Here is a 26,239-nt window from a genome sequence, read left to right on the forward strand (position 1 = left end):
TGCATTAACAGCTACAAGCACAGAGCAGTATTTTTTCAGGGAGAACCTAGCACCTGTTACATACTATAGGCAGACAGAGGAGAGAGGGAAGATTTCCAGTTGTGATAATCAGGGCAGAGTCAGCATTAAAGCTCAGCTCTGAATGGAACGATAGGTAGGACTTCCATGAGCAGGGATGTACAAGAACATTCCAGGAAGAGTGGTTTCCTGGGCAAGAGCACAGGCTCTGGAGTCACTGTCTGGGGTTTCAGTTCTGGTCTCACCATTCACTAGCTGTGTGTCCTTGGCACACAAGCCTCTCTGAGGCTCCATTTCTTTGGTTGTAAAATGAGAATAACGTCACCAACCTCATAAGGTAGGGAAAGAGAAAGTGTATGTAAAGCGCCCAGCTTAGCTCCCCACACAGAGCGAAGGCATGGTAAATGGCAGCTGACATCACTGCTGCTGTAAAAACAGCTTAAGGTAGGGAGACAGAAAGGCTGACGTGTATTTTGACCTAGACTGGTTGGAGGGTATTGTGACACCAAACAGGAGGGGGATAGGTGTCCAGAAAGGAAGGCTGAGGCCAGAGAAAACACACATAAATAAAACCAATCATCGCTCATTAAGTCCTGCGGTAAAGTACCCCCTCGACACAGCAGGTGAGATTAACCTTCTTGGAGACGCGGTCTGAATTTGCCCCTATAATCACTTCCGGGTGGGGGCAGGGAGGAAGAGAGAGGATAAAATGGGCTGACATGTCAGAATAGAGCGCTAAGGTGGCATCTCAGGCGTACCATATACACATCCCCACCGTGCTTCCTCAAGAGCAAGCTGACTGTATCCCAAGTCCAGGGTCACAGTGGATGACTGAGGAGATGCTGTCTTCATAAGCAAAGAAGCTCATCAAAGCTTGACAGATGCTCTTAAAACACTGTGCCGTCCCATTGACAGAAAACCTGACCAGAGCTTTCATTAAAAATTATTCTGCATCTCAAGCAGTCACTGAAGCAGGAGGTTGTAATAAAATTCAATGATTTTGGATTCAACAGTACAGCTTCCCACTGTGAGAACTCAAATGCTGATTAGGTTCTGGGCAGAAGCTGGTATGCAGAGATTGATGGTCAATCTGTAGACTCCCCCAGAGGGCAGGGGCACTTCTTGGGCAGCAACCTGGGGGACCTGAGCTCCCTTGGGCAACAGGGCCTGCCGCGTGGCATTCGACACAGAGGCTACAAGCTGTGGTGGTCAGTTTGGGGAGAGAAGGGGTCCTCCCCTGCATAGGTAGAAAAAATGAAAGTGTTAGTTGCTCAGTAGTGTCCAACTCTTTGTGACCCCATGGACTGGAGCCCACCAGGCTCCTCTGTCCATGGGATTCTCCAGGCAAGACTACTAGAGTGTGTTGCCATTCCCTTCTCCAGGAGATCTTCCTGACCCTGGGATCAAACGCGAGTCTCCTGCATTGCAGGTAGACTTTTTACTGTCTGAGCCACCAGGAAAGCCTACAGGTAGAAAAGAATCCCCTAAATTAACCATGAAAACGTAATCATCAATTGATAATCTTTCTTCAAGTCTTTGCCGATGTCACCTTAGTGAGGCCTACACTGACCACCCCAACACTCCCCTTTCCATAACTTGTTCTGTGTCACCTTGTAGCAGTTATCACCTTGTAATAGATTCGATAATTTACCTCTTTTAACTTATTTATTAATAATATCTGTCTACTCCATCCCCTACCCCTTCTCAATTCCAGGATGTCCATTTGTACCTCCAGCCCATAGATACTGAAAAAATAAAAAAGGGATTCTCTCCCTCCTCCAACTGACATATATACTTGGATCAGGCATTGAGCTTGGAGTTGGGAGTATACAGATGAACAGACCAAAGTTCCTGCCTTAAAGAACTCATGATCAGGAAGGCAAGACAGATGAAAGGGTCAGATATGTCCATATCCTGCAAAAAGTGACCCAAGAGGTCCACATAGGATGCCAGGGAAAGAATGAAGGGGTCCCTAAGCCAGACTGGGGAAGCCTTTGGCTCAGTGTGACAGGGAAGTCTGCCAAAAGGACATCCCGAAACCAAGTCTTAAAGGGCAAGGTCATTATTATCCACTGGACAGTGGGGGCAACACTTGCAAAGGCACAGACGTGTCAGCTCCATGGTTCATTTGGTGGTTAGCAGCTTGGCATGGCTGGAAGGAAGCAGAGTACGGCAAGCAATGGCCCAAAGATCCCATTAGCCTTTAAACTAAGGGCTTTTTTTGGCTGTTGTGGACACGTTGGCCGTGAAGAAGGGCAAATTCAGTGGCCACACATTTGATGGGAAATGTTACAAAGTCCAGTCCCAGCTGCCTCAGCCGCAGCCTCTGCACTGATCTGCTCCTCACTGGGTAAAGAAGTGTCTCCCCCGGGGAATCTCCCGGAAACTGCCTTGGCCACTTGAACAAGACAGCACACAGTCCTTGGAGGCACTGAGAAGCTCACCGGCTCTCTTTATCCTCTTCCTCTCCTTCAGCTGGTAGGGTTTGTGATCATGAGACAAAGGAATGGCATTCCCATCCTTGTCACATAGGACCCCACGCGAGTCACCCACGTTGGCCACAGTGAGGTCTTTATCTGATAGCAGAGCAATCAAACACGTTGTACCTGCAAAACAGAAGAGAGAGGCCACATGGGCGGTCAGCGGCGCTTTGAGGTTAAGCTGCTTCTCGAGGTTACTGGCGTCTTCAGGCATTAAAACTGCTCCTGCTGGGTGAGCATCTGACTGCAGCCACTCCGGGAAGGAGGGCTATTCACTTCAACAACACTGATCAGATCTGACAGTCAATTTTCTTAACCATGTTGGAGTGTCACTGAAATCGGCTAGGATAAGATTATCATTTTCCCAAATCATTGTTGTCTCTGGTTCTCTTGATTTAAGTGCATATCACACTTAAAAGGATTAGGAAAGAATCAGAATCAGGCGTGAAGCTTCAGACTATGGATACTTATTTTCTGCTTCTTGTTGGTGCTTAGATTCTGTGAAATCCCAGTTGAAAGTGGGAAGAATGGGGGGTGGGCTCTCAGTGGGAGCAACCTGGACAGACCAGCAAATGACAGATGGTAACAACCAGATCCTATGGAGCCAGGGGCACAGCCTATGCAAACTAGTCTATACAGAGCCTGAGAGGAAAGACCAGTGGCCAGAAATAGGTCGGCTCCAGGGTTGATGTGCCAGACCATCAAGGGAGAGGTAGGAAAACCTACTGTGATGAGAGAAATGACACCTAGGCCAATAGGAGGTGGGGCTTGGAGGTGGTCAGAGTCAGAAGGGAAGTATGTTTGCCTGGGGCCACAAAGACACAAAAGGACACGTTCCCTCTCCTCAAACTCTTCCTGGAACAAGAATGGATAAAAGCAATAGAACTACAGAGTCTGGTCTAGTTGGAGGTCATCCTTTTTACCTGCCCATTACCCTCTGTTCAGCCCCTCACCCTTCTCCTCCCTGCCTTCTGACAGTGTCACTGAATATGCGAATACCTGCTGAAACGCACAATCCATTAAGCTCTTGCTTCAAACTGATAATGACCTTCCTTGTTAAAGTTATGCATCAATTAGTCTTCATTAATATTTAACCTCCTCATTAAGAAGGTCATATTCCATAACAGAATGTAAACTGCATCTAAACAGCTTTCTCTTCACAGAACAACAACAAAGGCTGAATTCTTAAATAAAGAATAAATACAGGTTGATATCAAGAGGGAGGAGAATAATCAGCATATTCAGCTATTATATAGTTCTATTCAAAATTCCATTCTAAAGCCTGTATAGCTCAAAAGTGCCTTGATTAGAAATGGAAACACATGAAATGTTGGTTGTCTCAGGATGTCTGATATGAAAGGCCTTGTGAAAGGAAAAAAGACTAATCTCAGGATTATCAAAGCAAATTACAAACCTTTCATCTTAAACTGTAAGAACGAAAATGTAACCATAAGAACAATCCATATGATTAGAAATTGTTATTCTTAGTTTTTGATATTAGCTGCATGGTGTTCAACTGGCCTCACTTTGTCTTCAAGCATCTGCTTGTGTTATCCTGTTGATCACAATGACTGCGCAAATTCTAGAAGGCACACTCTCGGAAGTTTGAAAGGTGAAATGGTGACACTGCGTTATTGGGGTATTGCATGGTTTGGGGGCATTATTCAACTCAAAGACCCCATTCTCTTCTCGCTTGGTAGACTTTGAGAAATCATAGCCCGGAAAGGGCTTTGAGGGCCCCATATGAGGGAAGCAAAAGGATCCACTTGGATGAGCTATGAGCCCCTTCCGCACCCCCATTTCAGTCACAGCAGCTCTATATCCACTGTTAGCTTAACTGAGCTGCCATGTATCTTTTTTTTTAAGAGGAGAAAGGTCATTCCTATGGTCAAAAAAAATTGAGATTTAATTGTATACGGGTTTAAAAACCCCTGAAGGATTTTAAGCAGGATAGAGATATGATGAGATCTGTGTTTTATAAGATCACATCAGTGGCTTTGTGGAAGGTAAACTGGAACCAGGGAGAACAGGGAGAGTTCATGAGAATCTGAATTACTGTAGTAAACAACAAGATCGAGGGTCAGTGACAGATTATTTAAGATCAGAAGGGACAAGTCATAGAGAATAAGGAAATACAGGAGAGGGGAGAAGTCTAGAATAATGTCCTGGTGTCTAGAGGACAGTGGGGAGGGGCGCTGGGTGCTCTGTGGACAAGCACTTACGGAAATGTCTACCTGGGCTTCTGGGAAAGGCTTTCTCTCTCATTGAAGGAGACACTGTGCAGAACACAACCCATTTCTTTGGCCTCATGTGGCCCCTGTGTTTCCTGGAGCTGTGGCAGTCATGTTGCACCAGGAGGGGCTACAGCTCAGAGTCAAGGCTCTGTGCCCAGGAGGAGGAGCCGAGGGGTGAGGAACTTGAGTCCCTGAGACATCACAAGACTTCTGAACCAGCCTAGACTCGCCCTGTTCTTATTCTGGGAGACCAAAAGTCCTTACTTTTTAAGGCTTTTTGTGTTGGGTTTTGTTGTTATTTCTTCTTGTGGTATCCTAACTGGTTCAAGGGCTCATAGTTCAACAAGGGGGTTTCTGGATGAGAGATTTAGTGTGACTGCTTTGCTTCACTCACACATGAAGATTCATGGCTTGCCAACTTCTCTGTCAAGAACACAATCCCATTGTTTCTATGGGTCAGTATAATCTACCTCCTGATGTGGATTTCAGGAATGTACTGCTTTGAGAAAGTGGAAACCGCCTGTGTCAACAATAGACTCTTAGAGCGGACAAAAGGGGCGGGCCCCAGATGGCAGAATGAGAGTTGCAGGCAGCGTTGAGGATCACTGAAATGTTACCATTCTCCCTCGGCTGAAACCTGCCTGTGTCCTGGGTGGAGGCCCAAGCATGACTGAAAACAAAACACGACGCTTCACTGTAAACAACTTATTGGTTGGAATTTGCAGTCTTAGCTCAGGATTACAAAAGATAATTTATAATCTAATCTTACATTATGGCAGAATGTAACTACCTGGTGGTTGAGAAAAATGCCAGAAAAACATTGTGCCCAAGAGGAAACATGCCCAGCCTTTTGTCTTTGGGCCTCTGTGTTCCCTCTGCCTAGCACAGTGCCTGGTCTTTGACACTGGCTGAATTGCACATGGTGATGATTCAGTTCAAGCGTGACATCTTCAGAGGCCTTCTCTGATGGGGGATCTCATTTCCTTTTGATGTCCTTTATTGCCCTCAGAACACATAATTAGGTAAATATCTTGTTTATTTCTTTAAGCAATTTATTTAATGCCAATCTTCCCCTGTACAACGTAAACTTCACAAGAGTAAGAATATCACCTGCTTGTTCTTCCTCCTATAATGCTGAAGTCTAGAATACCGCAGACCTCAATATTTGCTGAATAAACAAATTAACAAAGGAGTGATAAAACAATCACATACTCTCTTTGGTCCTGATCTAATATTATGCTAAGCACCCGCCGTCTTGATCTGAGTATATCAAACCAGTTCAATAGCACACTGTACAACATCTTCTAGATATTGCCACAGCAGGGAGATACCCAATTGTAGCAAAATACATTTTATACACTGGTCAAAACATAAGGACCCTCCTGTACATGTATAAGCATGCTCACAGGCACACTGTTAGCAAGTAGACAGAAGTTCCAGCCTAGGCCTGGCCTTAGCTCTTTCCTCCAGTCCAGGCTCCTGGGTCAATGCAAATGAAACATGGGTAGGGTGCCCATCCTCAACAGCTTCCAAAGCCATAGCACATTGGGAAGCAATGAAAATGCATCACAGTGACCATTACATGAGCAATCTGTGTCTACTTCTGACCTCAATTTGTACTTCAGCAAAGCAGGCATGTTTTTGTGTTGTTCTATTTAATTCTTGTTTCCCTTAGGGAAGAACACACAAAGGCCAATTACTCATTAGCCTATTCCTCTAAACCAACATGTTTTCTCTTCATTTAATTTCTAGGAGGCAAAGTAAAAGTACACAAGAAAATCTGTTCTGGACTTATCTAAATATTTTTACTGGCTAACATTATTCAGTGAATTCATCTGATGAATTGAGCTGGAGAAAAATGTAAATCTTAATGAGGGATAAGTAGTTTGGGACATCTCAGCCATCTTTTAAAACCCTAATTTAAAACTTTCCCAGTGAAACTAATAACAAAGTAGTAATAGTTTGTTCAGCACTACGAATGCCACTAGTGTTAGTCACTTGGTCATGTCTGACTCTTTGCGACCCCATGGACTGAAGCCCGCCTGGCAAAGAATACTGGAGCGGGTAGCCGTTCCCTCCTTCAGGGGATCTTTCCAACCCAGGGATTGAACCTGGGTCTCCCACACTGCAGGCAAATTCTTTACCATCTAAGCCACCAGGGAAGCCCATGAACCCACAAACACTTGCAGTTGATTTCCTGACACCTTATGGTAAAGAAGAGGTATGTATTATTCTTCCATTTAAGCAGATGAGAAAAATGGGACTCAGAGAATTCAAGTGTCATATCCATGATTACATGACTCAGTGCCATGTACTGAAAGACCAAATTGACTAAAAAACCAGGGAATCCAGAATTATTATCAGTAATAATAACAATGATAGACCTACTGCTTATGCATTTTACTATAATGCTAAACATTTTATATCAATAACCTCAGATATGCAGATGACACTACCCTTATGGCAGAAAGTGAAGAGGAACTCAAAAGCCTCTTGATGAAAGTGAAAGAGGAGAGTGAAAAGGTTGGCTTGAAGCTCAACATTCAGAAAACAAAGATCATGGCATCTGGTCCCATCACTTCATGGGAAATAGATGGAAAAACAGTGGAAACAGTGTCAGACTTTGTTTTTTTGGGCTCCAAAATCACTGCAGATGCTGATTGCAGCCATGAAATTAAAAGACGCTTGCTCCTTGGAAGGAAAGTTATGACCAACCTTGATAGTATATTAAAAAGCAGAGACATTACTTTGCCGACCAAGGTCCGTCTAGTCAAGGCAATGGTTTTTCCCGTGGTCATGTATGGATGTGAGAGTTGGACTGTGAAGAAAGCTGATCGCCGAAGAATCGATGCTTTTGAACTGTGGTGTTGGAGAAGACTCTTGAGAGTCCCTTATACTGCAAGGAGATCCAACCAGTCCATTCTAAAGGAGATCAATCCTGGATGTTCATTGGAGGGACTGATGCTAAAGCTGAAACTCCAATACTTTGGCCACCTCATGAGACGAGTTGACTCACTGGAAAAGACTCTGATGCTGGGAAAGGTTGGGGGCGGGAGGAGAAGGGGACGACGGAGAATGAGATGGCTGGATGGCATCACCGACTCTGTGGACATGAGTTTGAGTGTACTCCGGGAGTTGGTGATGGACAGGGAGGCCTGGCGTGCTGTGATTCATGGGGTCGCGGAGAGTCGGACACGACTGAGCGACTGAACTGAACTGAACTGAAACATTTTATTTATATTATGTAACTTAATCTGCACTACTTATAAGAAGGCATAATTATCTCCATCTTACAGATGGCAAAACTAGGTCTCAGACAGTACAGCAATCTGCCCAGTCACTCACGCGGACTGTCTGATTCCCTGGGCCAAACCTTTGGTATCTGGCACTCCTTCTTGCTCTAAACTATTCTCTTCCACCTCCAAGAAGGAATGAATTCTGTGACCAGTTTCTGCATTTCTGTGTTTCGAATAGTCCTTATCAACTTGCCCCCTTTTGTAGTATTAACTAATGCATGTTATAGAAATGACTGTAAACCAGAAAAATTTCTGATTAGTGTGATACGAATTTCCTTTCATATAACTGTAAGTCTGGATTAACTTAAAGCTGATACATTTCAAATTCTCAATAATGATCAATCAGAAAGTATCTGAACTTCTGCAGGTAAAAAGCAAGCGACTTGGATTAGCTTTACATCCTTTCCAGCTTGAATATTTTGCTGGTTTTGAATAGGAACTGCAAATTCCTATGCCTTCGGGTATAAGAAAAAGCTTATGACCCTCTTGGAGTAGCTTTACCCCTGTACTTTTGACAGGATCCTGGGTTCTGAAGATGTTTTTCTACTCTAAGAACGGGCAAGCATGAAGGTGAGAGACAACTGACATCAGGTTTCAGTGCTGGGGCCACAGCAAGCAGTGGAGGGGCTTGTGGCAAACTAGAGAATGCATGCTAAGGGGGCAGCATTTCCTCCGCAATGAAAATGGCCGCCATGGGGGAATGAAGGCCCAATGTAAACAGTTATTCAGATTTTTCAAGAGAAGCTGTTTCTATGTGAACTCTGACTTATAATGTTGACCACGTTTATTTTAAAAAAACAATGCAGGCCACATACAGCTATATTTAAAATGGATAACCAACAAGGTCCTACTGTATGGCACAGGGAACTCTCCTCAATGTCTGGATGGGAGGAGAGTTCAGGGAAGAATGGATATATGTATATATATGGCTGAGTCCCTCTGCTGTCCACTGGAAACTGTCCACTGGAAACTATCACAACATTATTAATCGGCTATACTCCAAAATAAAATAAAAAGTTAATAAAAATAATACAGATAACTATTAAAAAAAGAAAACCAATGCATGCCAAACAACAGGCAACTGTAGGTCAAATGATTCTTTGACCCATTAGACTGGCAACTTCTTTGTGACCCAGGGTGACACCTTATTCACTGCAGTATTCCTATCACAGTGCTTTGCACCCTGCACAGACCCTAATGTTGGCAGGGATGCTAAGGACTGAGGTGGTAGTAAGGAAAGTGGGGGTGCTTATCGATATACAACTTATACTAATTGTAGTATTTATACAATTCACACCTTTGTAAATATATATACTCTTCTTTTTTGAAAAATGTAAACAGAGTTATCCAGTTGATGGGATGTTAGACCACTTTGTTTTCTTCTTTATACTTTTCTGCATTAAGATGAATTTAATGTTACTTAAAACCACAAATTATTCACAATGTTTCAGAAGGCCTATCCCATAAATTATTCACAACATTTCGGAAAGTATGTCCACTGCATGAAGCCAAGTATTCAAGCCATAAAACAGAAAAAGCAGAACTGACAGTCGTGGTAGTAGGATGACACAGGTAGAAAAAAGAGGAGTAGCAGTAACAAGTGACGGCAGCACCGCTGTCGATAGAAGGCCGGTTCAAATTCAGATCTGACCATCAGTGACTCAGTGACAGACAGGTGAGCCGCAGCTGCCTTCAGGCACCCCCCACACAGCCTCACCTCACCTCTGAGCAGGGCTAGCTACAATTTCTACTCAGAGCAAAACACCCAGCCCTGAACGTGAAGGTGAAAGTTCTAGTCTTTCAGTCGTGTCCAAATGCAATCCCACGGACGGTAGCCCACCAGGCTGCCCTGTCCATGGGATTCTCCAGACAAGAATACTGCAGCGGGCAGCCATTCCCTTCTCAAGGGAATCTTCCCAACCCAGGGATCAAACCTAGGTCTCCCACACTGCAGGCAGAGCTTTAATGTCTGAGCTACCAGGGAAGCTCCACTCAGCCCTGAGTTCCCATCAAAACACAATACCTTCAACCCCTTGCTTCCCCTCCCCCTCTTCCTGTATGCAGACAGCTATGATTTAAAAAACTAGAGAATGAGAATCCCTATTTTATGAAAGTTCAGCTTACTGCAACATCTTCTTTTGTGCCTGACACTGCAGTTTCACTTTTTCTGGTGAGGGAGTGGGAGGCTGGGCTGAGTGCAGAAAGCCGGGTGTGGTTTGCTGGGTGTGATTAGCCGGTGCTTGCGTGCTTCAAAGCAGTGGATGTTTTCCCAGTGAGGCGCCACGCAGTGAATGCCACTCGCTCAAGCTAACAGTGATTTCCCTCTCTAACAGAAAGTCTTTTGTAAGAGAATTTTTTAAATTTCCTTTTTTTTTCCTTCAGAAAAGAGAGAAAGAAATTGGGAGATAAGTGGACAAGGGGAAAGGGAAGGAAGTGGACACACATACACAGGAGCAGAGAGACAGTGAGAGGGAGAAATAGAGGGAAGGAGAGAGAATGAATGAATATTTCGGTGAAGGTGCTGCTGCTGCCTAAAAGCCATCCTTTATACACAGCAAAGGAGAATCAATACATTCATACGATAAGGAGAGAGAGGCTTATCTTGAAAAGGTTTGACAATGAATGTGAGTTCAATGACACAATTCCAGAGCCTAGATGACATCAAGGCCTGGTAACTGACAGAAATTATATTGGTGTGCAACATATTGGAAAAAGAGCAGGCAAAGTCAGCCATTAATGAAAGCATTATGGGGAATGATAAGATCACTGTCGGCAGGGGCTTCTACCCCCTACCTCCCACAGCCAACATTGTGATGAGCCCTGAAACACAGATAAAATGCCAGGCAGCCTGCAGATAAGGCTCCTGGGCCCATCCCCCATCTGTACAATCTCTAAGTCCGCCAAAGTTTGACTTGCTTGGAGCCTGCTCACCAGTCTTGTAATTGTTACTGCCATGGCAGAGACACACCTGTCTGGGACAATCCATTGTCTCAAAAACTAAAGAGTAAGCTCTAATCTTTCCTTCTTTGTTCCTTTTCTCTCATTATTGCCTGAGTCTTTGCACCCCATGCTCTAAATCCTCAGGCCCCCTTTAGAATTTCTACATTAACGTGCATGGCTGGGGCTACTAAATTAACAGTAATTAACTTTTCAAACCATAAGTCAATAACTCTACTGTAATGAGTCTTGTGAGAGTTTGAAAGCTATTTTATGCTACGAGAGCCTTGAATGGAAAGCAACTGGAAAGAGATCTATGTGCAGAGAGACACGTGTGGGTCAAATTGTGAGAGCTGCTACACACTGTCCACGCACCATGAAAGCAAGTGAAAGTGTTAGTGCTCAGTCGTGTCTGACTCTTTGCAACCCCGTGGACTGTAGCTCACCAGACTCCTCTGTCCATGGAATTCTCCAGGGAAGAATACTGGAGTGGATAGCCATTACCCTCTCCAGGGGATCGATCTTCGCAACCCAGGGATCGAACCTGGGTCTCCCATATTGCAGGCGGATTCTTTACCATCTGAGCCACGAAAGAAGCCCCCATTTGCCATGTGCAGAGGTAATTTCTTTAATTCTAACAGCCTATTAGGTACTATTGTCCCCATTTAACAGATGATAAAACTGAGATTAAAAGATCAGCCCAGGAGGAGACTCTTGAGAGTCTCTTGGACTGCAAGGAGATCCAACCAGTCCATCCTAAAGGAGATCAGTCCTGGGTGTTCACTGGAAGGACTGATGCTGAGGCTGAAACTCCAATACTTTGGCCACCTCATGCGAAGAGTTGATTCACTGGAAAAGACCCTGATGCTGGGAGGGATTTGGGGGCAGGAGGAGAAAGGGACGACAGAGGATGAGATGGCTGGATGGCATCACCGACTCAATGGACATGAGTTTGAGTGAACTCCGGGAGTTGGTGATGGACAGGGAGGCCTGGCGTGCTATGATTCACGGGGTCGCAAAGAGTTGGACACAACTGAGTGACTCAACTGAACTGAACTGAAGATCACATGGCTAGTGAGGGACAGAATTTAACTAGTCCATTGCCTGAGTGCTGCTTTCAACCTTGAAGCAGGCTGTGGCTAGCCATGGTTCTTGTTTCTGTGCAAACCAGATGTCTTAAGGCAACTCTTCCTTAAGATATTTATTAAGGAGATTTATTACCATCTTCAAAAAAGGGCCGTAATACATGTTGAAGTTGACAGTGACTACAGTGTGAATAGTGGCTCCTAGAACCTGTGGGCAAACACGCACGGTGATGTGGGCAACCCTGCTTCTGGGCTATACCCTGGCCCTGCCACCCCATGCCCCCTGTCCCGGGAAGGAAGAGACCAGAGGAGAGGGTCGCTCAGTGAGGAATTTCAGCAGAACAGCTGAACATGAGAGGTTTTCAACTTCACGTGAAGACTAGCAGTAGTCCAAAAGCCCAAGCTGGAAGAGTGAAATACTGCCAGCAACACACGTGAGGCCACATCTGAGTATTACCGAGAGTACATTAAGGCCTTCTTCCATCAAGGCCTGAAGTATTAGTACTAAGAAGGCAAACTATCTCTGTGGCTTTCCAAACAGAGGGAGCAGTGACAGGACACACCACACACAGAGAGAGGCTCATGCGAGCCGCCCCCCCACAACACTGCACTCCTTTCGGTACTCCCTTATAACTGAAGCCGTCTCAACGTCCCCTCATCACATGCTGGAGGGCAGAGTGGCAGAAATAACAGCGTATGAGAAAAAAGTTCTATTACCAATTGTAATTTTCTTTTCCTCTCTGAGACTTTTGCATAAGCAAAAATAACAGCCCTTGAGTTTGACACTGGCTGACTGTGAGGCAATCAATTTGATGGCAAATTCTATTATTTTAAATCCTAGGTAGTCTAATTCCAGATTTAGGTTTATTTGGGCTCTTCCTTGGCAGACATACAGTAATTAATAAAATGACAAGAAGAAATAAGAAACCAGGTACAAGTGCCAGAAAGGTCTTTTCCACAAATGAGCTGTGCTATACTAAATAAGATAATGTATTTTATGGGGGAAGGAGGTTAGGGTTAGGGTGTGTGATCTGTTACTTCAGTCATGTCCGACTCTTTGTGACCCTATGGACTATAGTCCTCCAGACTTCTCTGTCAATGGGATTCTCCAGGCAAAAATACTGGGCTGGGTTGCCATGCTCTCCTCCAGGGGATCTACCCAACCCAGGGATCAAACCCACATCTCCTGCATTGCAGGTGGATTTTTTACCCACTGAGCCACCTCGGTAATTCAAACTTTTAGAATCTGATGGAGTATTCATTAAATTTTCACACTTCACCAAAGTTAAAATTATAGATATGCTATCTGATGCTCTTGAATAGCATTTTAAAATTAAAGTGTTCTTCAACTTCACATTTCAACTACTGTAATAGTTCAGTGTGGACATGTTGAAGAGTCACTTCCTGTTAAACTGGTCACATACTGGGGAGTCTTAGAAAACCACAGCAGCAGCAGGTCCTCATACTTTAGGAGCCTCCATCTTCCTCTCCGACATGACTATCTTGAGGTATGAGTAAGCACACAGGTTTTTCTGAAACTCATTAACATCCTGCTCATTACTCTGGCTGACATTTAGTTCAGATGATAACATGCTGCTGAAATTAATTTCTAATTACATAATCACAACCTAGATTCTAAATTCTATGTCTTTTAATGGTAAATAAAATCAATTTCATGGTTCTTTGATTCTTCCTACATAAGCCAGAGACGCACTACTATATTTTTTCATGTCTTCATGTTATATCAGAATTCTTCAGTGAGATATTTCATTTCTTTTTAGGGCTCCCAGTTGTAAATTACAAGTACTGTTTCTGCTCCTTTATGAATGCTATGGGAACAAGGTACAATACGAACTTCTGAAATTGAGCTTTATTAAAAGGGGCATTTGCTTTTTAATAAAAGGCAGAGAGAGCAAAGAGGAGAATGCTGGGAATAAGAGGTGCAGCCTGATTCATCTGGTGCTCAGCAGAGATTTGCACTTTCTTTGACCTTTTGTTTTTTTCCTCAGCACAGAATCAACCCTTTTCCCTATTCTTTCCATTAAAAACAAGCCTGATCTTTGAGGTTATTAAGTTGGAGCTTCCCTGTTGGCTCAGACAGTAAAGAATCTGCCTGCAATGCAGGAGACCCGAGTTTGATCCCTGGTTTGGAAAGATCCCCTGGAGAATGAAATGGCAACCCACTTCCGTATTCTCGTCTGGAGAATTTCATGGACAGAGGAGCTTCATGGGCTACATTCCATTAGGTCTCAAAGCATCAGACACAACTGGAGGTTATTAAGTTATCTTTACTTAAATTACCATATAGCTATCTACCTACCTACCTACGTATGTGTGCATGTGTGTGTGGGTGTGTTAGAAGGGTGACATCTGGAGATATTAATGGAAATTCCTGCCCCATGTGTGGACAGAACCCTCTTTCACTCAGTGTGAGGCACTTGTCTCAGGGAAGATTAGGAGTGCTGTGGCTGAAGTGCAAGGAGACAGTAGTCAGATTTAGCTTCGGAGATTCAAGGAGATTGGAAACTCACAAAAAGACAACGTTCTCAAGAGAAAAATCTTCATGAGCATCCATCAGCCTTGGTTCTTGGATAAACCACAGGCATATGAAGGTGGAGCAAGTTCTCCTGCCCACAACTGCCCTCTTGCTACTCCCCTGACATGTAAGGCTGGGCAGGCAGGAAGGTTGTGATGGGGGGAGGTGGAGGGAAGACAGAATCTTTGATGTGTGGAGCTCCAAGAATTATATGGTGCTCAAAGCACAAGAGACTAGACCTTGCTTTCCAGGGTAGAGCGCAAGAGATCAGAAACCTCTGCCCCAGTGTAGAGAGGCAATGGCTAAATGAGCCCACTTGAACAGCCCAGTGTGGAGCAGAGAGGACAGCTGAGGACTGCTAGGCTTGTCCTGAGGGAGGAAAGACACCTCTCAGGAGCATAAGATACTTCCAACCACAGGTCCTGGGGTCCCCGGGTCATCCCAACAAGTGCCAGGATAGTAACAACAACCTGATACATAGATCACTCCTGGAGGAAAGAGGTGTGAGCACATGGCTCAACTTGGTATTTACACTTAAGAACCTGAGGAAAAATCAGGAAATTACAGCATATATCTGCTAATGAATATGGCAAGATTTTAGTAGCAGATCCAATATGGACTCAAAATCTGTTACATTCAGTTCTATGGAGACAAATTAAGTTAAATTTCACATGCTTATTTTGTAACTGTGTAATGTGTGTGTGTGTATGCATGCATCTGCCTGTTCATTGGCTATCTATCGCACATTGCACATGTTAAATTTTACCCTGACTTCTGTTCAGTTCAGTCGCTCAGTCGTGTGATCCCAGGAACTGCAGCACGCCAGGCTTCCCTGTCCCTCATCAACTCCCAGAGCTTGCTCAAACCTCATGTCCATCGAGTGGGTGATGCCATCCAACCATCTCATCCTCTAATGTCCCCTTCCCCTCCTGCCTTCAATCTTTCCCAGCATCAGGGTCTTTTCAGATGAGTCAGTTCTTCACATCAGGTGGCCAAAGTATGGAGTTTTAGCTTCAGCATCAGTCCTTCAAATGAACATTCAGGACTGATTTCCTTTAGGATGGACTGATTTGATCTCCTTGCAGTTCAAGGGACCCTCAGGAGTCTTCTCCAACACCACAGTTCAAAAGCATCAATTCTTCGGCACTCAACTTTCTTTATAGTCCAACTCTCATATCCATACATGACTACAGGGAAAACCATAGCTTTGACTAGACGGACCTTTGTTGGCAAAGTAATGTCTCTGCTTTTTACCCTGACTTAGGCATTATGAAATCAGCTAGTACCAACAATGTTTGACAACCAAACAAGACTTCCTTGGGCACTGAGTTAGTTAACACATATCTGAATTATTACTGTATTACTGTGTTAGTCACTCAGTCGTATCCAACTCTTTGCAACCCCATGAACTGTAGCCCCCACCAGGCTCCTTTGTCCATGGAATTCTCCATGCAAGAATACTGGAGTAGGTAGCCATTCCCTTCTCCATTAACATATACCTATTACTGAGGAATTCCAGATGGAAGGTAAAATTGTTTCCAAAGACAAATTTGCCATTGTGAGGCATGCCGCTGGTAGGCTGTGCAGCTACACATAAGTTATTTTCAAATGATCTTTTCCTTTCAAACAGAACACAGTCACTTATATCTGTATTTAAAGGGATAAAATAAAAGTTGTTCAATTATGTTTATTTAGGATAATTAAAACAAATCTGATTTGGGGCTAATTTGATTCGATAAATATTAATTCTCCAGTTTGTTTTTGGTTCAGTGGACTACAAAACTGACTCTAAATCAATGTCTCCAGGAAGGCTGCGTCCTCAAAGATCTGATAAAATCCTGATTTTAGTTCCATCTGGCCCACGCCCAAAAGTGATACCCCATCTCTATACCTACAGCCAAGAATATCCAACCATAATTCCTTCATGATAATGACCATCTTTCTTCTCTTTCTCTCTCATACCTCTATGTCCTGTACCTAATAAGACTGGAAGTGTGTGTGTGTTGACTAGTTTTATGGCCTTTGATCCCTTATTCTCTGCCTGTGTATGCATGTGTGCATGCTAAGTCGCTTCAGTCATGTCCTACACTTTGCTACCCTATGGACTGTATCCCTCTAGGCTCCTCTGTCCATGGGATTCTCCAGACATGAACACTGGTATGGGTTGCCATATTCTGTGCCTACTGTGTATAAGTTACTAGGTTTGGTGCGGGAACAATAAAGATGAACAAGATACAGTCCTTAACCCCCAGCACTTACTGCCCAATGGCAAGATGGAATTAGACACTTAGGATCCAGTATGGTAAATGCTGTGACAGTGCTATGAATGGAGGAGGAAATGGCAACCCACTCCAGTATTCTTGGGACAAAAGAGTCTGGCAGGCTACAGTCCACAGGGTCCAAAAGAGTTGGACATGACTGAAGTGACTTAGCATGCATGTGCTATGAGAGCTGGGACTGTGGATGGGGTGATGGCAGAGGGGGTATGGCTCAGGCTAGGGAGATGCTGGGTGGTGAGGAGATATGCAGGGAGCATGCCTGGGAAGACGTGAAGCCTGAACGTTCTTGAAGATGCAATAGGGTAAGGAATTCGTGTAACTTCATTTGGTTCTTGGCACAAAGGAGGAAGTAAAGAATCTGTAAGGTAAAAATGGATGTGAGAGAAATCTCTCTGAAGGAGATTTCTTTATAGTTCATTTCAAAACAAAGTCTAGAACAAATACTTGTTTATACTCTAACCTGATAATGCCAATTCTTGAATTTTTTTCCTAAGGAAATAATCAGAGATATGAACAGAGCTTCATATGTAAGGACTGACCTCACAGAATTCAAACAGAACAATAGAAATAACCAAAATGAACAGATGTATAACACATCATGAACTATTCAAATAATAAAAGCACTCCAAGGACATTAAATATAGTGTTTCTGAAGAACATACACTGCTTATAAGTGAAAAATAAAAACTGTACATAAATTTCTTTAAAATATAACATATTAGCATTTTATTTGGAAAAAATTATACATATAAAATATTTCAATTGCAATTACTTCAATAAATACATGTGTGTAAATGTATGCAGAAAAATGTTAGAAGGAAACAAAAATAGATTATTAAATAGATTATTAAAGTTCATTAAAGTTTTTTTAAAAGATTGTTCTAAATTTTCCTCAATTTTATTCATTTAATGTGACTCATTTATTGAAATTATTTCACTTTTTATCAAATTCAGTGCTTTTTACTTTCTTGTTCCTTGATGTTATTAGGCACTTTTATCCTTCCCACTGAGGGTCTTCTGTTATGGTCTACAATGACTTGACTGGATTTTCAGTTGAGCTATTTGATTTTACTCACTGAACCAACTTGTTAACTAACAAGACTGGGGCTGTGCCTCCACTGGTTCCATTTTGGTTGATGGCTAATATAGCTCTAGAAAATGAAAGAACAGTGTCAGGGGGACACCAAGCCCCAGAATCATGATGGGTAGGGCTCAGAACGCTCCACGTTTGTGACACCATACTTGTGTGGTGACATCATCATCCTACATGATTAGATGCTGTTGCTCAGAAAGTGACAAGGGATGACTGTAGAGGGCAGAAGGCAGCAGGAACAGGCTGATTATGACACATTTCCTGCACAGGAAGCCTTGACCAGGGTGAGCCAGTTCCCCCAAGAACTGGCTTGGGGAGGTTAGGTCTATTCTTATCTAAGCAGGTGGTTAGGTCTGTTCTTGCTCTGACCATTGCTGAGTGGGTGTCACATTACAGGGAGTGGGGGAGGAGGGGAGGACAGGAGACAAAGAGCCTCAAGATGCCCAGATCTCAAGTCAAAAAGGAAAATGTCATTAACTAAACAAGTTACAGTGGGCCAGGCACTCTGCTTGCTGCTCACACATGCCTGACTTTATTTTCACAAAAATCCTGCAAGGTATACATTGTTATCATCACCATCACCATCATTCCTATCTCTCCATTCTACAGATAAGACACAAGAGGCTCACCAAGGACACACAGCTTCTGAGTGGAAGCACTGGAAATTGAAACCAGATCTGATACCCTCAATCAGGCTTTAAAAATATTCTCTAAGAAAATTTAATCAGGAGTGTGACAAGGAAGCAGTCAGTTTTGCCAGCAAACAGCTTTCAAGTTCATATTTGCTTCCACTGAGGAACAATACAGGGAAATACACAAACCAGATATTCAAAGAAACCTTTCTGGTACAGTATACAAATGATGTATAAAATATTTTTAAAAACTGTTTTCTAATTCATGACTGAGTTGGAAGATAAGTATGTGATTTTCCTGGAGGCTAGAAACATGAAGGTGAAAAGCACAAGGAAGTAAGTAAGGGAGAAAGATCTTCTCAGGTCAGTAAAGAGTAAGGAGATTCTATAATTAATTAGAGAACATTGGGCTCTAAGTAGGTTTAAATCCCCTTTTGATCCCTGACTGCTTGATATGTGAACTGCAGGAGATATCTTTTGAACTGAAGAATAAGACCCCATCAAGGAGCACAACCTCCATTTATTTAGCACTACTCTCAGGATCGCTACAAGGTCCTCCCTCCGGTTGATGGCTGAGAAGTGGAGCTTCTCACAGCCACACTACCCTTCTGCACCAACCCTAAGTTGAACTGGCTTCTGAAGGCAATTTTTTCCACTTGTCTCCAGTCTATTTTCCAGGCAAATGTGATGAAGTCACCTCTGACGTGAATACAAAACAAGGTTGTTAAACATTAAGCACGATTCAAGGAATTGAATTTTGCCTAAAAGGGCTTCCCTGGTAGCTCAGCTGGTAAAGAATCTGCCTGCAATGCAGGAGACCCCAGTTCAATTCCTGGGTCAGGAAGATCCCCTGACTGAGCAACTGACACACACACACACACCTCACCTCTGCATCCCAAATCAAGCTCTGCCTGGTAACACATGGGGTCACAAACAGTTGGACAATGGCCGAGTGACTCAACAATAACAAAAGCCACACACATACACACACCCCGCCCTAACTCCAGTATTCTTGGGCTTCCTTGGTGGCTCAGCTGGTAAAGAATCCTCCTGCAATGACAGGTTCCTGGGTTGGGAAGATCCCCTGGAGGAGGGCATAGTAACTCACTCCAGTATTCTTGCCTGGAGAATTCCACGGACAGAGAAGCCTGGCAGGGTCTACAATCCATGGGGCCGCAAAGAGTTGGACATGACTGAGCGACTAAGCACAAGGTTGTTAAACATTAAGTATGATTCATGGAGTTGAATTCTGTCTAGGGCTCTTCCAAGGGGACTGCTTCTCTCTACCTACTTCATGGACTTTCTGAATAAGCAAGAAGTCTGTAGGAGCCACGCTCACACTGAGCTGGTTGTGGGTCTACAGACTGCGCAAAACTGGTAGCAACAGGGACCTTAGGTGGGAAGGCACGTGGTTTTGGTGTTAGTTTGGCCTCATACAGCCTCTGAAGGTGCTCTAAACCCCAGGGTGGCACTTCCCACTTGCTGGGTTCCTACCACTCTGGCTAAGTTTATAAATGATGCTTATTTAGTCTCTGAACTCTTCTGCTAGTTGGCCCAGAGGCTAGAGTTATTCATTCATTTAGAAGGCTTTTAACAAGCACTTCCTACTGTGCCAGGCATTCTGATAGGAGCTGGGGACTCAAACAAAAGATGCAGTCTCTAAGTGAAGAAGTCAGAGGGAAGAAACTAGAAAAACAATTCTATGATGCTTGGACGTTGAGAGAGGAAAGCACAGAAACCCACCTGCAATCATATGAGGAGCAGGTGTTTGAGCTGAGTTCTGACTGATGAATAGAAGTTAGCCAAAGTTGGCAGGGGGTGGGAGGTGGGGAGGAAGGCTTGGACTTTGTGTGTGTGTCTGTGTGTGTGTCCTCTATGTGTCTATGTATGGGGTGGGAGGAGTTGAATAAATAAATGAAAGGGGACTTTTTTTTCTCTCCTACACTAGAGAAAGATTTTTAAAATATTCTTTCATTGTGATGAGTAGGACATCTGATTTAACATGAGTCCAAATGTATCAAATCTCAATATGGAAATTAGTGACATTAAGAAATGTCAAAGCTCTCAAACATTTCCGAGTTGCAAATATGATTATATAGACCCACATGCTGTTTAAGAAAATTATGTTTAGAAAGAAAACACAATAAAGAAGCAAATTCCCAACTTGACTTTAGAATGTTCACAAATCATCCATATGGAACTTTCTGTGATTACTTAATTAATAGTAAGACTCTCACCATATGCTAGAGTACCCCATTTCAGCACTGCAGATAGTCAATTACTGTACTTAATTTTGCTCCATTTTCAATTCATATGCTTAACCTTATAGAGAGCTAGGGAACATGTGCTCTTCCTCGCTTGCAAGTGGAATGTGTAATGGGAAATCCCCAGCCTTAAAGAACTTAAATCAATAGCACATGTTGTATCATCCCTTGTTATGATGGCTGGATGACACCCAGCTGTGGAGTTCTGAAAAAGGAGGAGGAGTGTCTAAGCACCACTTATTAACTAAATCTCCAAGGTTATGGTTTAAAAACAATTCTAAAAGTACTATCTATCATATTTCAAAATCTTGATTAAAAATTGATGACCTGTCACTCTTTGAAGAACTATCTTAACGTAAAGAAGAAAGTAAAAGGTTATTCAGAGTTAAAAGAATGCATTTCACTAAGCACCAAGCCATTGGACAGCTAACACTTTTTAAAGCAGGATCATGAACTCTGGCAAATTCTTATTGCCTTAGGATACACAAATGGCATAATCCATCTTAGATGCAAATCTGGTAGATTTATACTCAGTTTCCAAAAGGAGTATATATTGTTTGAGATCCAGGGCCAATTTTCTGGAAGTCAGTGTTTAAAGATCTGAACACTTGTGGAATCAGATTTTAGCATTTATATTGGAGAAGTTTAAATCAGGCTCCATTTTCCTCAGCAGATGGGATGCAGTTTCGTTCAATGCTTTGTACCTAAATTTACTAAATGGTAGAAATTTAAAATATGATGAGGTATGAGCTTCATAAAATTCCAAGAGAGAATCTGAATGTTGGAAGTGCCAATGTTGAACAGCTTCAAATGAAAAAATCCATGACTCCTCCTGATGGCTTCCCCACTTAGTCACCCTGCTTTCTAAGAGGGCAGGGCATTAAGAACCTAGATCATTTTTCCTGGAGAGTCCCCAGGGCTGTCTCCTAATTGATGAAAGGTGGAACTGCTGAAGAAAATGGAAGGATATTTGCATGACTTTCAGACTAATTACTGAAGAAGAAGACTGGGTTATAAAACATACCAAGAAAATATGCTTATGATTAAGAATGAAAAAATGTAAGGATAGAATCAGCTTTGCTTTTTTAAAAGAAAATAAAACTCTTAAATATACTTGTTGTTATATGCAACCTAAAACTATCCCTCTACTGAAATTTTACCTGAGGTGATGTGACTTAGTCTCTTGATGAAGAAATGGACACAAGAATAAAAGTGTTAACCAGTTGTATCTTGGCAGGAAAAATATACTTGGCACTTACAACCTTAATGCAATCCCTTAAAATCATGGATCTTTGCTCTGAAAGTGCCCTTGAATTTGCAACATTAAATGCATGTGGAATGCCCTGATGGGCGACCACAGGTTGATAATGACTAGGCAAAGAGACTGAAGGAAACACGAAAAAGGAGAAAAAATATAGATAAACAAGAAGGAATCTGTACTCTGCATCAAAAACTCCCCCAAGGTCTGCAATGTCTTAACTAGCCCTGGCTTGCCTTAACCAAACTCTAAGACTGTCTAGGTAAAATTCATCATTTACTGAAAGATAATTACAGCTAATGTTTATTGAGCACCCACTTTGTACCAAGCATTGTTCTAATACTTTAAATGTGTTAATTTCCATAGTCCTCACAGCGCGCGCGCACGCACACACACACACACACACACACACACACATACATATGTATGTATGCTCAGTTCAGTTGCTCAGTCGTGTCCGACTCTTTGCGACCCCATGAATCACAGCACGCCAAGCCTCTCTGTCCATCACCAACTCCCAGAGTTCACTCAAACCCATGTCCATTGAGTTGGTGATGCCATCCAACCATCTCATCCTCTGTCGTCCCCTTCTCCTCCTGCCCTCAATCTTTCCCAGTATCAGGGTCTTTTCAAATGAGTCAGCTCTTCTCATCAGGTGGCCAAGGTATTGGAGTTTCAGCTTCAACATCAGTCCTACCGATGAACACCAAGGAGTGATCTCCTTTAGGATGGATTGGTTGGATCTCCTTGCAGTCCAAGGGACTCTCAAGAGTCTTCTCCAACACCACAGTTCAAAAACAGCAATTTTTCAGTGCTGAGTTTTCTTTATAGTCCAACTCTCACATCCATACATGACTACTGGAAAAACCGTAGCCTTGACTAGACAGACCTTTGTTGACAAAGTAATGTCTCTGCTTTTCAATATGCTGTTTAGGTTGGTCATAACTTTCCTTCCAAGGAGTAAGCATCTTTTAATTTTATGGCTGCAGTCACCATCTGAAGTGATTTTGGAGCCCCCAAAAATAAAGTCTGACACTGTTTCCACTGTTTCCCCATCTATTTGCCATGAAGTGATAGGACCGGATGCCACGATCTTAGTTTTCTGAATGGTGAGCTTTAAGCCAACTTTTCACTCTCCTCTGTCACTTTCATCAAGAGGCTCTTTAGTTCTTCTTCACTTTTTGCCATAAAGGGTGGTGTCATCTGCATATCTGAGGTTATTGATATTTCTCCCAGCAATCTTAATTCCAGCTTGTGCTTCATCCAGCCCAGAGTTCCTCATGATGTACTCTGCATATAAATTAAATATTCAGGGTGACAATATACAGCCTTGATGCACTCCTTTTCCTATTTGGAACCAGTCTGTTGTTCCATGTCCAGTTCTAACTGCTGCTTCCTGACCTGCATACAGATTTCTCAAGCGGCAGGTCAGGTAGTCTGGTATTCCCATCTCCTTCAGAATGTTCCACAGTTTATTGTGATCCACAGTCAAAGGCTTTGGCATAGTCAATGAAGCAGAAATAGATGTTTTTCTGGAACTCACTTGCTTTCTCCATGATCCATCGGATGTCGGCAATTTGATCTCTGGTTCCTCTGCCTTTTCTAAAACCAGCTTGAACATCTGGAAGTTCACAGTTCACATATTGCTGAAGCCTGGCTTGGAGAATTTTGAGCATTACTTTTCTAGCGTGTGAGATGAATACAATTGTATGGTAGTTTGAGCATTCTTTGGCACTGCCCATGAACAGTGTGTATGCTCAGTCATGTCCAACTCTTGCGATCCTATAGACTGCAGCCCACCAGGCTCCTCTGTCCATAGGATTGTCCAGGCAAGAATACAGGAGTGAGTTGTCATTTCCTCCTCCATGGGATCTTCCTGATCCTAGGGACTGAATCCTTACCTTCCTTGTTTCCTGCACTGGCAGGCAGATTCTTTACCACTGCGCTACCTGGGAAGCCCAACTATTTCTCTATCAACAACTAAAAGAAGCTGGATCTTGCCTTTAAATTATGAGACACAACCAGAAATCTGCACTTGTGAAGACAGTCAAAACCACTTTCTAATTACTTGAAAGCAACGGTTACTTCTCTCAGAATTAGCTCTTTCCCCTTTTGGCCAAGGGGCCCTGTACCACATAAATCATGAAAACTCTACATGTGTTAATCAAGTTTTGGAGCTTCCTGCATTGCCAGCCACTTCCTTTAATTTAGTTTCCTTACCTATTCAATACGCAGAAGCAAGTTCAGGCAAACTGTGATGTGTCTTAATTTTGTCTCAAAGGATCTCATATTCTCTTTCCTCCTTGGAGGTGGCAGAGGGGTTGGGGTAGGGACCTTAATCCCATCCCCTAGCACCCAACATTTTAAGACTTTTCTGCCTACTGAGCCACTATATTCAGGTCTGTTTGCACAAGCAATGCTCCAAGCCTCCAAAATGTCCCATTTTTCTGACCCTTCATCTCCAGAGCTCCCACCTAGGACTGCTATTACCTTAGTTTAAAGAGCCTTGGTGTTAGGTGAACACTGAGTAATAGAAAGTTGATCTACCAACACTAGGTCAGGAATCTGCAATGCAATCCTCAAGCCCTTGTAATAAAATTCTGAATCATTTTGGGTATTTACAAATTGCTCAGGAGTGACCCAGAGAAGGCAATGGCACCCCACTCCAGTAGTCTTGCCTGGAAAATCCCATGGGCGGAAGAGCCTGGTAGTCTGCAGTCCATGGGGTCGCGAAGAGTCGGACACGACTGAGCAACTTCACTTTCACTTTTCACTTTCATGCACTGGAGAAGGAAATGGCAACCCACTCCAGTGTTCTTGCCTGGAGAATCCCAGGGATAGGGGAGCCTGGTGGGCCACCGTCTCTGGGGTCACACAGAGTCAGACACGACTGAAGCGACTTAGCAACAGCAGCAGGAGTGACCTATTGAGTGATGGACAATGAACCAAAGTGAGAGTAGAAACTCTTTGAAATACAAAATACCCAACCCAACAGGAGGGAATGGAGGCAATTCCATTGCTTCCACTTATGGGGAAAGGGCCTGGCTCCACTTTACCCATTTGGTTAAATCTACTGATACTAGTATAAGAAAGTTCTTTCAAAACTGACCTCTTGTGGGACTTCCCTGGTGGTCCAATGTCTAAGACTCCATGCTCCCAATGCAGGGGGCCCAAGTTTGAACCCTGGTCAGGGAACTAAGAGACATGGATTTGATCCCTGAGTCAGGAAAATGCCCTGGAGAAGGAAATGGCAACCCACTCCAGCATTCTTGCCTGGGAAATCCCACGGACAGAGGAGCCTGACGGGCTACAGTCCATGGAATTACAAAGAGTCACACACATCTGAGTGACTAAACAACAACAAAAAACGAACATAGGGAACTAAATCCCACATGCTGCAACTAAAAATCCCATATGCCACAACAAAGATCGAAGACCCCTCTTGCCACAGCGAAAACTCAGCTCAGCCCCCGCAAGAAACAAAAAAAGACCTTTTGTGTTCAAGCCCTAAAATAAAATGGGCTGGGGGTAAATTAGAGTGGGGAGACAGACAAGGAGGAAGAAAGGTCAGCTCTGCTTGATTGCACTCTCTCTCCCCTTTTCTCCCTAGGCAGAGAAAGATGCTACCAAAGCCCCACCCTTACTGCCCTATTTCACTCGCCATGGCCCCCACAGATAAGCTGTTTGGGATGCAACAGCGCCATCAGCAGGTGGGCTAAATCGGCTGAACCCTCATCACAGAGCGCTGCGGTTGCTGCCCAGGATGCAGCACACACGGCTACCATCAACAAAAACAGGGAAGAGCTGTTCTGCCAGAGAGTGATGGAGAGAACTGGAGCTTTAGATGGGACAGCCGAGCTTCACCATCTAGTTAAATACCCTCAGGCAAGTGAACCAAGCTCTCTTGGTTTCAGCAGTACACAGCAATGCCTGAGAAATTATCTGGCACAGTCTTTGCTCTGTGGTTGTTTGCTCCTGTGGTTTTCTTTCCAGATCACTGCAAGGTCACCCTTACTGCCAGCCTGTACCTGTGGTATCTTCTAGAACTTTCTGCCTTCACTACACTTGACCTCTTGCCTGATCACACAGATAAAGGGCATTTGATTCTTCCTTAGGACTTCTCAGAA

General features: G+C 43.4%; 1 protein-coding gene across 1 annotated transcript in view; it reads right to left on the reverse strand.

Moving 5' to 3' along the window:
• PPM1L (protein phosphatase, Mg2+/Mn2+ dependent 1L) overlaps positions 1-26,239 on the reverse strand; it is a 337,315-nt gene that overhangs the window by 13,614 nt on the left and 297,462 nt on the right. The window contains exon 3 of the mRNA XM_055410595.2: positions 2,463-2,624. Within this exon, the coding sequence (XP_055266570.1) occupies positions 2,463-2,624 (162 nt within the window). The remainder of the gene's footprint in view (positions 1-2,462; positions 2,625-26,239) is intronic.

The sequence above is a fragment of the Moschus berezovskii genome, chromosome 1 (genome assembly GCF_049115385.1).
Source record: "Moschus berezovskii isolate FMDL1 chromosome 1, NW_MosBer_1.0, whole genome shotgun sequence".
NCBI classification, from domain to species: Eukaryota; Metazoa; Chordata; class Mammalia; order Artiodactyla; family Moschidae; genus Moschus; species Moschus berezovskii.